Consider the following 14,994-nt stretch of genomic DNA (forward strand, 5'->3'; position numbering starts at 1 on the left):
AACCTGAATACTGGCTTGTTTTTTATTTATTTATTTATTTATTTGCATGCAAGACCGTATTAAATCCTTCGATTTCATTGGCTGTAATCTTGCATGTTACATCTCGCATGCAAGTTTTTGAGGAATTATGGCGGTGTTAGTCAACCCTTGTAGTTATGATTTTTGTTTAAGTGATTTTTAGTTTCTGATTATTCCTGGCTATCCCATAGGAAACTCAGCATTGGCAACCTGCTAACTGCACCCTAGCAGTGTAGTTTAGTGAAAAGGGATCTTGAGGGTGGAATAAGCAGAAACTTCTTTAGTGGGCCTACTTATTGTAGTGTGTTTGATATTATTTTTAACTGATGACCCATAATGTAGCCAGCCAGTCAGACAGAGCAGTCAAAGAATGGAACCTCAGAGCACACAAAACAAGGGGCAGCTGCAGTATTAGCCACAAGAGTAATCATTTGGAAGCACTTGGTTACATGGGATAGCAATCTTCTCATTGAGCGTTGTGTGTTGAGATAGAGCTCTGTCTTTAGGGTTGGTTGTCAACATGTCCAAGTGTTAGAGAACAGGTAAGTAACTTCTTTAACGTCCTTGAGAGTGAAGACAGATGCACAATTGGACAATTGCCGTTTACGTTTTAGTTGTCATAAGAACTAAATTCTTCTCAGTTTTGATGTGGTGGGGCTATATTTATATCAGGTATCATTTTCCACTATGGGGTCTCGATTCGTAATCAGTATTTTAATCAGTAACTTTTTGGGTAGCCATTCAAGTACCAGTTGCTGAATAACAAGGAGGATTGGATAGGCAGCAATAAGCATATTTTCCAAACACGTTTTCAAAACCCAGCAGGATCAAAGTTTCCATTTGCTAAAACCTGACTCACAGCCTGCATCATCGACATTGTTTGAGGATAGAATATCCCTGTGTAACTAAGTGCTCCCATATTTCATTTTGCCCACTCTCTGCTCCAAATGTCAGTAAGGATAAAGTACCCTAAAGAAGAGATGCAAGGGGTTTGTTATTTGGTCCTGCAGAAATAAAGTAGATGTGTGTGCTTTAACAGCACAATGTTTTGGTGGAGGGATTACAATATGTAATTTTTCATAGTATACTCCAGATAGATGCTATTCTTCTGAAGGTGCAGCTATTTCCACTGTTCTTTAGCTGTAATGTATTTAGTAAATTCGCACATTTTTTTTTAGTATTACTGAAAATCAATTGTCAAATGTGATAAAACACAAGTTATTGAGAGTCTCAGAATCTGGGGATTTATATATAGGAACATGTGTGTCTGTCTGGATGTATGAATGTCACACTTTCATTTAAACATACACTGAATGTGGGGTCACAGTGATTTATTTTGTATTGATATAGACAGCTATAAGTTATATTTACAACCATGGTAGGGGATGTATGTTTCTAGCAAACATTAGGTAGGCTTTGGCATGTAGGAGTATTTACTTTTAGTTTTGAAGCAATAACCATTGTCATAAACATTTAATGAAGTTGTTTGAAACCAGAAACCATGAAGTTGTATTAATTAATTATATATTCCATTATTCCAAAGAGTTATTAAGTTGTAGGTCAGTAAATCAAAACTGCTTAGCATAACATGCATGTATTGTGGCATGGTAAGATCTACAGTATGTCTGTTTTACTACACAGATCCAACTGTGTTTCAAAAATGCTTTTTAAGAAAAGACATTTGAACCTGCTTCTGTCAAGTAGTTTTTTACTTGACAGCAGCAAATGCAGTATTCAGTCGATTTCGGTCAGCTTTAGCATTCTGTTTTAAAGCATTATATTCATGTACATGACAGCCTGATTTTCATAAGCCTTTTTTTTTTAAAAAGGTCAGAAACAAGTCAGGCTGGAGATCTGAGTTAGAGACAAACAATAAGAGAGGTACGGATGTTTCCTAAGTACGCGTTCAGTGCATTACTTTCTTGAACCTCTAGAGTAACTTCTAGGGTTCAATTAAGTAGATGAATATTTACTCTTAACTGGCTAGTGGCAAAGACCTAAACCCCATTAAATGATCACTGCATATAAACAGCATGTCATAAGGATGGCAGTGATGAATAGTTGAGCTTCTGTTTTTTTTTTTTTTCTGGCAGTCCAATCATAACTGTTATGAGGGTTAGCTTGTCGGAACCTGAGGATAAATAAATAGAAAATTATATTTAGATTTCCTCTTTAAAAAATGGTCTTTCTTTGAAACAAATGCTGTTTATAGCTTACTCAGAATAGGATCAAAAGCCTTGCAATTGTTGTAAAAGTGTAGCTCTGACTACACACAATATTTTGTTCCGGATTCCACTGCATGTTTTCAATGGTAATGTGTGTGTATTTAGCTGTAAAAATGGTAAATTGAGTGTGCCAGGCTTTGTGCTACAAAGCCTTTATCATGACGGAACATTTCTTTCAGCTTTTTCACTGCTTACAGTACTAACGCTGCCTCATGCACGACACCTGCAGCAGTTTATTACTTTATTAAACAAAAAACACAGTAAATGAAAGCAGTGAGAATGTTGTGGAAAGCCGTCACCTACGATGTTTCACTACACACTCTACTGAAATAGGGATGAGGTGGCCATGGGTGCCCCAGTGGCTAATGCCTTGCTTCAAACACCCCACACCCTACACCCCCACTCTCCAAATACAATCCTGCTCTCCCAGCAGCACAGTTGACAGAGAGGGATCTGCGTTCATTTTCCATTTTTCCCTCCCACCTCACCATCCAGGAAGTTGATAGGCCCAGCCCCCCAATCTGTTGTGCATGATTAAGATTAAGAAGCCCAGGTTGGGTTCCAAACAGGGTTTCACAAGCATTCTAAAGTGTTCATTAAGACAGAACCCCCATTTTTCAATTTACATTAAGGCACATCCAGCCCCGGGAGCATTCCAAGACAGGGCATGCTGTTTGATTGAACAGGTCTGAGGGCTACATCTGCAATCATTTGTTGTGCGCAGGCCGTAGACTCTTCAGACTAATGCATGTTGGTTAACTTTATTCACCTGTATATATAATCTGTAGTATACAGTAACAGTGTGTGCTTCCCATCTCAGCTGAATAAAGTTAATCAACAACAATTTGATGAAGCTATGCCTAGTGCACAGCTAATCGTTACAGCTGATTAAAAAAAAAAAAAAAGATTATTATTTTCAATATTAGAGATTAATCACAATTTCAAAGTATTGTTCTATGTTATATAGCTGAAACATCCTTAATAGTTAATCAAATGATATTGTTGTATTGCTTATAAAAGTTGTGTGCATTACATATACAGCATGCTTCATACCCTAAATTTATATGCTGTTATGCGTATTAGACAACAGGGAATGTTAAGTGGAGCCCCTAAGTCGATTTTTTAATAGTGTGCAATCTGTAAGAGATCTGCACTAAATTAGTGGATCCCTAAGACTTGCTCTCCAAGCATGCACTCCTTATGATGCATGAATTGATGTGCACACATTTTTCATTTATTTTTGTTGTATTAGTTTGCGCTGTAAAATGCATGTTTGCAATAAATAGTTTTGTGTTCTGTACAGTGGACAGTAAATGTAGAATTCTAAATTTTCAGAATACTTTTCAAATTAAACACATACTATACAAAATCAGAAAACACAAAGGAAACTAGGAGCTTCAACATAAATAAACTTTTCTTTTTATCATTCTCTCCTCCATACAACAAAACCTAGCATGTTTTTTTACACCATATATCCTGTCGTGCGAGGTTGCTGTGTCTATTGAGTGCCTTTGCTCGTGAGTTATATCCATAAAACCGATACCACCCTTCCCTATCCCCATCTTCAGACATCCACTCAGAGGGCAGACAGCACATTGCCCAGTCAGCAAGCGGTATTGTGAATTTTATCTTCTCTTGCAGAAATCAATTCGTCTTCCTTGCAGCAGATGAAATTTCTTGTAACACCTCTTCAGGTAAAAAAACAAATCACTGATACTTTCCTGATGCCTCCACGAGGTAGCCTACATATCCTTTTATTTTAGTTAGTTTTGTCTGCTAAAGCTCCCAGACAGCGGAGTTGCTTAGCTCTGGCCCTGAAAATTTTATTTTAATTATGTTCTCAAAGTAGAGCTGTTTGGAGAATGCATGGTGAGAATTAAGATCCGCTATGTAGTGCATTATTTAACACATCCATTATTTTCTTCCACCTGGAAGTTGTGAGTGGCTAGGGCCCCATTTTTAGAAGAGTTATCTGGCCTTCACTTTATAAAAAATATCTCAATTACGTTCTCAGAGTTGTTTGAACTATTCGGAGAATACTTGACGAGATTCAAGATGTGCTTCCGAGTGCAGCACTTGCATTCATTTAAGTGACTCACTGGTAGTGCTTGTTGTCTACCACAGTACATTTACCATTAGAGATAAGCATGGGAATACCTCCCTCGAGTGCCCTAGACCAAGGTTTCAGTGCAATTGTTTTAATGTCAGTTGAGGAAAACATCTGTTCATCCATTCTCTATTAGATTTTGTAGATCCAAGATAAATGTGCAAACTGGGCTGCAGTTTTAACAATTGCTTCTAAACCCTGATTCTTTACCTGCTTCCAAGAAGCAGTGTTTCACAGCTTGTATTTAAAATGAAAAACATAACCACTAAACCAAAATAAAAGGAACTTTTTGGCCAAAAACCAATAGGTAAGGTACAGTACAGACCTACTTCAGACCATTGAGACCACTTTTGTCAAAGCCCCAAGTTTGAATATAGTGACTGAATAGTGCCATACAGCATAAATAAATTATAAACTTGTTTATTTAATATACCCATTCTGACGTCTCACTAAAGCTACAAAAATGAAAGATCATGACCCCAGCCTATAATAGTTCATAAAAATGATTAGTTCACCAAGCACATTTTTCAAAATACAAAACTGATGTAACACTAGGTTTGGAAGCATCTTAAATCTTACCGCTTGGATCAATTGCTTTTGTACCTTAAAACAACTCGAACAACATGCCCATAGCCAGTGGAGCAATGTCAAAAACTAAGAAAAAGTAAAGGTAAAACAATTTGAAGACTTGTATATGCGTAGATGTGAGAAAGTACAAAGACACTTGTGCAGCACTCAAATTCACAAACCTCCTGTCAAACAGGCTATGTCTTATGTTGCTGTATATGTATAGCGAGCATCATAGTTTCAGGACTAGACTCATTTAAATTATGTTATGTGGTTACAGTACTTAATACAACACTCAGGGGTAAATGTACTAAAGTGTTGCAGCTTTTGCAATAGTTGCAAACCAGTTGTTAATGAGTCGGAAGTCTAGGGTGAAATGTACTAAACAAGCGCCATGCTGAATTAGCGACTTTTTAGGGAATGCTTTGCGCCAGAAGTTTTTCTTTACTGTTCAGCCTCAGATGAATATAGAGTTATGGGCACTCCTGCATACATTTGCAAAAATGAGGTGCGATTCGCTGGCATTTCCTTTTCTCGTCCATTGCCAGTGACGAACACCCAAATACCACAGGGTGTACGTAAAGGCTTGAAAACTATTTTCTATGACATTTCTGGTTTTCCCCAGATAGACTGACACATGTGCCGCTTAGTGATGTAGTACAAAATGTGTTGCTGGTCCCTTATAATTCGTATTAACAATAATTTACTGTTCTCCAGTAAGTATCATAACTTGTCAGTGCGGCACCGTGATCTATTATTTGCTAATTGTCTAGGCTACTAAATAGGCCAAGTTAAAAATAATAATAATAAATCGCCAAAATCATTGTAATCATGTGTTACCAGTAGCCTACAGGCTAAAGTAAAAAGAAAGTGTGGTAGGTATTCAAATTGTACTACTACTGTACCATACACTGAGCAGTATAAATGCATGTGTGTGCGATTTTATTGTAATTTTTTTAAACCCGACACCTCCTTATGTCAGAGAACCATGTCTGGTTTTTATTTGGTGGTGAAGATGAGTTCTCCACTATAGCATCTGATGGGATTAAATTGCCTTTCATTGTTTATTCGAAAAACAATGGCTCTTGCAGTGCTAGATGTCTCGGTAAGATGAGGCAACAAATATTTAAATGATATTGCAGCTCTCTTTATTAACATATTTTCTCTTAGTACTTTGGCAAAATTTATACTTTGCTTATTGTCGTGACGAAAATGCAAATTGCAGTATGTTTGCGCTGCGACTGGCCCATCTTAGTACATCTACCCCTCAGAATCATAAGACAGCATTTTGTAGTTCTGACATTTCCAAATTCAGTTTTAAACCTTTACGTGTTCAGGAAACGAAACCCTGATATCCGATTTTAGTGAAAGCCCCTCTACAATGCCATGAAGACCAGTAAAGGACACCATGTGTAAACCATGGGATCCCATTGTTCACCACTTTCAATGTAATGACCAATAAAACATTTCCATTTTTTTCAAGAACATTACTGCCCCCTTTTCCCCATTTGTTTTTCGGTGTTTACCATGTGTGTTGCTTTGTTTAAAATTAGATTTCTAAAACAGCTGGCTCAGAAAAAAAAAAAAAGTTTTACAAGATTAACTAAATGATCATCACCAATAATGTGTTATTGTTAGAGGTGCAACAATTAATCAATGCATCGATTATTGATCATCTGTCCTTAAATTTTCAGAGCTTTGATTACATAATGGTGGATCGACCCATCATATTAGAACCCAGTTTGAAGTCTCCTGTTGCCGTTTTGCATTAAAATGTGTGCTTCTTTTAGTGCTATGACTGTAAATAAACAACGTCAGTACGTTGCTAGGATACACAGTTAAGCCTCTATATTCACGTTGGATATACCAGGTGTAAAATGAGTTGAGTTGCTTCATGGTGAGTCTCTGCATTTTTTTTGCACTAAAAAGTGACAAAAACACAGCATATACCTTTTATGTTATGCGTAATCATTTCAAAAGAATGCCAATATTACATCTACCGATTTTCCTTCTTTTGTTTCAAAGTATGTTGTGTTCGGATTATAGGGCAATATTATATAAAAAAAGAAGCTGAAGGTCAGGATTTATGAGATTAATTAAAATGTTTTGCTTTGCTTTGGACATTTGTTAATAGTAATGAACAACCATATTTGTGATAGAAATGACTTTTGTTAATGTAGTATTTTTTCATTATTAGTACAATGTATTTCTTTTTTTTCTAATTTCTAGTGTTCTAATTTGAATGTAAGTTATGCCTATTTGTGTAACCATTATGCACAACAGTGCTTTTAGTTATTGGATCTGTTAAAAAAAAACAAATGTGTGCAAATTAGGCTGCCAATTGCATCACCAGTTAGTTATTGTTCATTGTATAGAATTTGTGAGTATCTGTGATATATAAGAGTCAAACTGTATTGCTTTGAAAGTGTAACTTTTAATGGGAGAGTACATTAACACTAGATAGTACAATCGATTGCTTCTGAAACAGTTATTTAAAAGAACAGCCAGTCTTACTTTTAGAAACTATTGTCATTTTTCACTTAAATACTTAGGGCTCCACGGCATATAAGTTTTAGCTGGACCACTAAAATGGTAAATTAAATCAATCAGATTTATCCCACAAGGTGAGCAGGTTATTTGGAATTGATGTCAAAGTTTAATGTGTTTTTGAGGCTGGCTTAGACAGAGAAAGGGGGGGGGGGGGGGGTTGGTCTATATGCAGTGTGATTCAAAATCCCCCTTGACCGGCTCATGCATGTGGCGGTATAAAAAAGAATGTGCTGAAAGAAAAGGCCACATACTACTAGAGGGATGTGGTGGTACAGTTGGAACCTTGTGTCCTATAGGACACTGTCATAGCACTATCTATAGTTGCTCAATTTAGCCACTACAAGTATTTATTTCTGCAGTGTATCCTTGGGGTGGCATCCCTTGACCCATTTCAATGCCCATTTCAAAGGAATACACACAACCAGAATGCATGAGGTCACATCAGAGGTGAACAGGAATTGACAGCTATTTACGCTAAACAGAAAAGATGATTTGCAGTACCAGTCTGGTATGAAAGTTATTTAATGACAAACACACTGATGCAAAGCATTAACCATACCATCTCTTGCTGTTGCTCCCTGCCAAGTTCCCATTATCTACAGCGAATATTTTTTCTTGCCATGTCCGCATACTGATGAAGTAACTAAAAAAACACCTTTACTCCCATTATTCTATGAGAACCAGATGATCCTTTAATCTTCCTACACTTCCTTCAGCATTGATCTTGATTCTGATCAGTTAATGATACATATATTTAGTTGGACAATTACGCACTCCTTCTAATTTTAAATTGCATCTGAAACTAGTGTTAGGACTAATACCATCTTCTATACTGTAGCTGTTATAGCCCAGTTTCACATACAAGTGCCAATGCCCCCCACTGTCCTAAACTAGATTTTGTATATATACATATTTGGTAGCTCCAAGATACTGACTTGGTTTGTATGTGTATTGCCCAAGTATTTGTCTTTAATCAAATGCATTTTAAAACAATGTTTGTTAGATGTTCCACCATGTGTAACCTTGAAGTCACCTGTTCGAGCTTTGTGAAAGCAGTGTTTACAAATTCATAGTTTGATCTCTGTATAGACTTAATGCAAACTAATTAAAGCTGGCCTTGTAAACAGAGATAACAAAAGGTCAAATAAAGAAGATTAGGACGGGCAGTCAAATAGAAAAAAAAGAAAAAGAAAACGCCTGGCAGCACAATGACTAGCAGTCCTCTACCTAATCTGCTGTGGATTAACTACTTAATCACAGCGAGTGAGTAAATATGGAAATTACATCATTGACATGCAGTGTTCCAAGTTCTGATTGGCTCTTATCTCATCCAAAACCCATGGCAATCCCTATCAAGCCAAGACGTGCAGATAACCCAGGTTTTTATCACATGACCTACTGGGACCATGTTCCTCCCCGTCACTCATACATTAAAAAATGCATAATGTAGGGTTCTGTGTACAGAAGATTAAACATTACATAACAAAGCTTAATGTGTAGCAATAAGGAAAGCAGTTTTACCCTTAATTATGCATGATTTATTTTAGCTAATAAAGTACTGAATATTAATTTGATTTCTGGTGTATAACAGGTCATACTTCGTGGATCAAGGCTAAGAATAGAATGGAAACACATTCCGTATACCAAAACTGCAACAAAAACTGCTGCCCTAACACTGATGAAAACATTAAGCAAAATGTTCATCTAACTGACTTGGTGACCACAGGATCTGCTTGACATTATTCAAGTGATCTATTCCCCTCTGGTGACAGTAATAATAATAATAATAATAATAATAATAATAATAATAATAATAATAATAATAATAATAATAATAATCTTTATTTTATATAGCGCTGCGACAGGGTCTTCCTCGGGTCACGCGTGTGGGTAGCCGCTGTTCAAGCATACAGAGAGACAGAGGTGGTGTTGAAACGCCGGCACAGGCGCGCAGGATTTATTAACAAAAACAGAAAACGAAAGTAAAATAAAGGCGGTCTTGTGACATTACCAGCGATGGTAACGCACAGAGGACAAATACAGCAAACTGTACAAAAAGTGCAAAATAAAACACAATACCCCAAACTATAACTCAAAAGGTGCCGTGAAAATGGCAGGCCTTGCAGCAGCCCCGATCACAGCGATCGCCTTGGTTTTATACTGACGCTCCGTTCACGCCCACCCGCCTGCTGGAACAGCTGATTGCTTTCAGCTGCTGCTCCACACAGACGGGTTATCGTCCCCAGCGGAGCCCCATCGCAGATAAAAATTAAATCAATATTAACAATTAACAAAAACATACAATAAACTAATCAACTCTAAAACGATACACAATAAACCCATTCCCACATAAATCACACCAACACTAATTTACCACTGTGCAGGGCAATCGCCCTGCCACAAGCGCCCTTAAAATCAATCGTCTCAGAGCGCTTCACAGAACAAAGATAAATTCAACAAAAACAATAACACATAGAAACAAAAACAGAAACAAGGAAAAGGAATCATAAAAATGCCTTTCTAAAAAAGTAAGTGTTTAAGCTAGATTTAAAAACACTCAAAGTTGCTGAATGCCTGATCTCATAGAATAGCGTTCCACAGTTTTGGGGCATAGCAACAGAAGGCCCTGTCGCCCATAGAGAGCAGGAGAGCAGAAGGGACACACAACAGTCTAAGATCAGTGGAGCGGAGGTTGCAAGTGGGTGTGTAAAAGGTTCAAAGATCTGACAAATAAAGCAGAGACAGTCCATGGAGAGCCTTGTATGTTAGGGGAAGAATTTTAAAATTCACTCGAAACCTAACATGCAGCCAATGCAAGGCCTCCAACACAGGTGTAATGTGATCCCTCGAGCGTAACCTAGACACAATTCTAGCCGCAGAATTATGAACATATTGCAATTTGTTGAGAATGCTATTAGAGACACCAGAAGCAGGGCGTTACAATAGAGAAAACAAACACATGAAACAATTCTTCAGCTACAGATGCAGAGAGCATAGTTCGAAGCCTAGCTATATAGAGGTTAAAAAACGAAACCTTGACATTATTCAACACATGCAATTCAAAGGTTAACAGGGATCAAAAATCACACCCAAACTTTTAGATCTGAACTCAAACACGGTACCTTCAACTGACAGATTTACAGCATAATCTCAGTCTCATTACAATTTAGGTGTACAAAATTTAGCGTCATCCAATTTTTTATATCAGTAGAATGAGCGATTCCAAGCCAAGTCATCTGAGCTTGTTTAATTTTAACCAAGCTCATTTTAGTGATAGTGAAGTGTATGTTAGGCATATTACCCATATTTTAACGTCACATCTTAATTAAAAAAAATAATAATTGGATAACAGTTGAAAGTTAGTGTCCAAAAATAAACTACATTTTCTTTTTGGGGGAATTGTGTTACGGTGTGTAACTCTGTCACAATAGGATTGGGAACATATTATAAATTAAGCACTGACAATGTCAGTGTATGTCTCACATGCTGAGGCAACAGGAGGACTACAGTTGAAACTGCAGGTTTGGCTGACAAGACATACACAAAAGTGCACACAGTTGTGAACATTAGTATCGTTGTCTGCAATACATTTTCTTCAATTGGGTTTTTAGTATTACTGAAGGTGCTGGAATTGGAATCTAATTGGTGCATCTTCAGTTGTGGTGACAATTTAATTGTCAGCAGATCAAAAAAAAAAAACCCTACCTCGAGGCACATATCAGTGAAGGGCAATTTGTTCTTGTTTTATAGCCAGGGGTTTAAAGAAGTTTAAAGGCACGCTGTCTTCCAGGGAGAGACTTTGAATTTGAATTTTGCTAGCGAGGCCTTATGAGCAACAACCAGGGCGACAGTCAACATTCTCAATCAAATGCCTTTCAGCTGTGTTTAGCATTGTGAAATGATCAGTACATTTAATCACACTGATGTGCTGTTCTGACAGTTTTTGGTCAATATTAAAAAGGCATTTAAGATGGTGCTTGGTTGTTCCCTTGCTATTTCTTTACATGGCCTCCATTTCTAAGAAAGAAAGTAGCACATGCACTTAAAATGTGTTCTATTTTTTGTTAAATATTAAAGTATATTACTAAACAAGTTCGTCACATGAGTTGTAATAGTAAACCACAGATTCAATTGTGTCAGTGATCTCCAGTCCCAGCGAGTGAAATTGAATATAAATTGCTACCTCTTAATAAACAAAGGAATCCATGCAGGGAAATTCTGTCAGCATCTCATCATCATCAAGAGTCAAGTCAAAAAGATTTAGCTTCTGCTGATGATTGAAAAAATAATAATAATCAAACCACAGGATAGGTTTAGTAAGATCTGTACACATGTGGGATAAGCCACATATCTTCCCTGGTAGAATCCCTTGATTTTCACCTTCTTTCTTAGCCAGAGAATACAGTAGCAGTCTTTTCAGCCCACTGTGTTTGCCATTATCACTTTGACAGCTTGCCTACCTTGTGTGCTAGCAGTTTTAGGTCATTTCACATGGCTGTTCAAATGTGACAGCATGACAAGATTAAGTACAGCTGGGGGGTGGGTTCATGATTTGTAAACAGAGAACGTACGGTCTGAAACCCTTTTGATTAGGCTAGAGAACGAAGCATAATCCATGTTAGCCGAGATTGTTGTGGGGATATGTGCCTGTTGGACCATGGCTTTAAAAGCAAGTTCCTTCCAGCAGTTTAAAATCATCATTTATATCCTGACGCTGGCAGAGAGGTCTGTTAGTTTGCTGTCCTAAACTACAGAGCAAGGAGTAAAAAATGTAGGAGTCAGTGAATTATGAAATATAAGAAGCCAGTTGAGGTCTTACATTGGTATTCCTAGTTAACGTATTAGTTTTCAAACGAATATATTCATTTGCATCCCTGGACATTAATAAGTAGCTAACTGCACGATGATGTAAGTAATCAGAGGCGACATACTCTGTTTACTGTTTCTGGCAGGGAAAGAATGGAACAATACGTTAGTATCACACTGCCTTCTCAAGAAGTTGGAGGCTATCCAGGCTCACCAGGAGAAGATTATTTATCAGAACACTTTGAGATATGTTGAATGGCAGGCTCCATTTTGATCAGTAATATTTGACAGTATACTGTACTTTTACAGGCTGTTCTGGCTAAATCCTTGTAGTCCTGTCTAACTGAGAACAGATGTGTTATTATTGCAGCTCAGCAATAGTTGATCTTAAGCAATCGACCCATAACAATTAATATTCACGGAAATTATTACGTTTTGCAATTCTGCAGTGAAAAATAAACAAAACAACAAAAGGTGCTACTACCCGTCAAGAGGAGCTGTGCATCCTTGTGAAAAAAAAATATTTTGTCTCAACCCTTCCTTGAGGCGAACGGGACCCATAATACTGGTTAGCAGTTAGCCTACATCTAGGTTTCAGCTGGACGGGTCCTTTATGCCCAGTGGTGGCAGAATCATTTAGAGAGACACATGGTATTTTTAAAGTGGCCAACTTACTTCATGCATATTTCTATTTTTATTTAAGTGGCTTTCCTAAGCAATCAAACATTCATCTGTAAAACATCATAGTGCTATGTCAGATCCTATCCAAAAGACAAAACAAAAACCTGAATACACATCTGTCAGCTGAAACGTTTGATATCTAGTTTAAAATACCATTTCTCTACACACTGTAAAAAAAAAATAGTTCCTATTGAACAAGACTTTTTCAGACAGGCATGACAAGATGCCATTATCTGATAGGACTTTTGTTATTTTTTTTTACCTGGAGCAGAATTGCGTCTCCCTGTCACTTGACCTTTGAAATCGCTGTCTACTCTTGGTTCCATTATGTCAAAGGAAGATACGTTCTTTGCAGGACGTAATTTTTTACCTTGAAGGCAGTCTCTGAGCAAGCCTGAGCAAAGTGGCATTTCCTTAATGAGGCCAGTAAAGGGGTGTGCACCGGTAATGTTTCTCCCCCTGAAATAGTGAATTTTTTAAAGATTTGCAATTGAAAACATCAAGCAAACTCAATGTTTCAAGAGGAAAGAAATTACCAGTGCTAGATTAGGGTTGAAGTTACATTATAAATCTACATTCAAAGACACCTGAATTCCTTTCCTAGCAGATATCACTGTGTGTCTAAGGTGTACGAAAAGGTGGCCATTAACTAATAGTCCAATGAGCAGGGCTAAAAGTATAATCATACTATAATTGATTCACAAGGGGAGGGATAATGAGAGAGATGTATAGTAAACATGGCAATACTTTTTTTTTTTTTTTTTACATTAAATCTGAGGGCATTCTGTATTTCCACCAGCTGTTGTTTTTTGTGCCTGAAATGAATGTAATTAATACATAGATTGCATTGGTGAATTAGAACCCCACCCTTTCTTCCCACCACAATGCTTAGCAAGTACAATATATGATGTACTTATGTCACTACTCGATGCCATTCCTCTGATTGTTAGTTTGAGGGATCAAACCTGTGCACAGAAAGGCAAATTACAGTGGGTGATGATTGGTTATGATAGGCTAGTTTTTGGTTATGGTTATGATAGGCTGGTTTTCCACAAAGTCTGGGTCTATGCTTTTTCAAAATGTCTTCTCCAGTGCAAAACAGTAATTATGCCTTTGGAAAATGAGCAGTGTGACAAATAACATAGACCAGCTTTACTGACCACATGCATCACACCATTTGGTAAAAATGCTCTGGAGCAAAAACTTGTCAGACTAGAAACAGATACAGAAAGAGAGGACGATATACAGCCAGTGTCGTGCAGAAAGAGAGGACTTGTGCTGCTGTGGGCTGTCTTGCACATGTTGAAAGAGATCTGTTCGTATTACAGTTCATTTTCCCATTTAGATTCCTTTGTTCAAGCTTAGAGTAAGTGGTATAGCTGGTTTACACATTTGTTGTATTAAAACTCATTCTGTTATTAACATTTTGTAATTCAGTACTTGGACAATTGATATTACATATAAGTAACAATAATAATAAGGGTTTTGTTCAAGTAGGCTGGATGTAATCTTAAATAGAGCATGCTTTTGTACACTGAGGCAACAATAACTATAAAACAGAACTGCAATTATGGCATAATAGTAACTGCATAACTTTGGTATAATAATGCCTGTCGTACATCATTAGATTGAAAACACAAACAATTAATTTTATTTACAAAGCTCCTTTCATGGCAGAGAGCCATTAAGAGCTTAACAGTTTCAACATTTAAAGATTTTTTTTGTTGTTTTTTCTAAAGTGTTACCTTCTTGCACAGAAATCCTTTATTTTTTTGGCCATTCTTAGACTGACAGTTGCATAATAGCAGAGGCCAACTTTGCAGCCTGCTTAGAATTGCTATCTAAGGGTGAGGTGACAGGTTGCTACTTGCTGACCAATAAGCTAAAATAACCACAGTTTGCATTTGCACTCTACTAGATATGGTTTGTAATTGTGTAGTTGTTTAAGTTCTTAGATTGTGTGTTTTGGTTTTCACTGGGTGTTTTTTTTGCTCTTCCTGCAGTTACGGACGAGTTTATGCTGCAGACCCCTACCACCAC

The 14,994-nt window shown here is 37.2% G+C and overlaps 1 protein-coding gene across 22 annotated transcripts in view; it reads left to right on the top strand.

The window, feature by feature from the left end:
- LOC121330646 (RNA binding protein fox-1 homolog 1-like) overlaps positions 1–14,994 on the top strand; it is an 879,666-nt gene that overhangs the window by 861,621 nt on the left and 3,051 nt on the right. For 17 of the 22 annotated variants that reach the window (XM_041277305.1, XM_041277315.1, XM_041277314.1 and 14 more), the window contains one exon: positions 14,958–14,994. This exon is cut by the window's right edge and continues 39 nt beyond it. In XM_041277305.1, the coding sequence (XP_041133239.1) occupies positions 14,958–14,994 (37 nt within the window). Of the gene's footprint in view, positions 1–3,884; positions 3,938–14,957 lie in introns of all 22 variants that reach the window. The other 5 variants (XR_005951881.1, XM_041277313.1, XM_041277304.1 and 2 more) reach the window with 1 other exon arrangement.

The sequence above is a fragment of the Polyodon spathula genome, chromosome 18, assembly GCF_017654505.1.
Source record: "Polyodon spathula isolate WHYD16114869_AA chromosome 18, ASM1765450v1, whole genome shotgun sequence".
NCBI lineage: Eukaryota > Metazoa > Chordata > Actinopteri > Acipenseriformes > Polyodontidae > Polyodon > Polyodon spathula.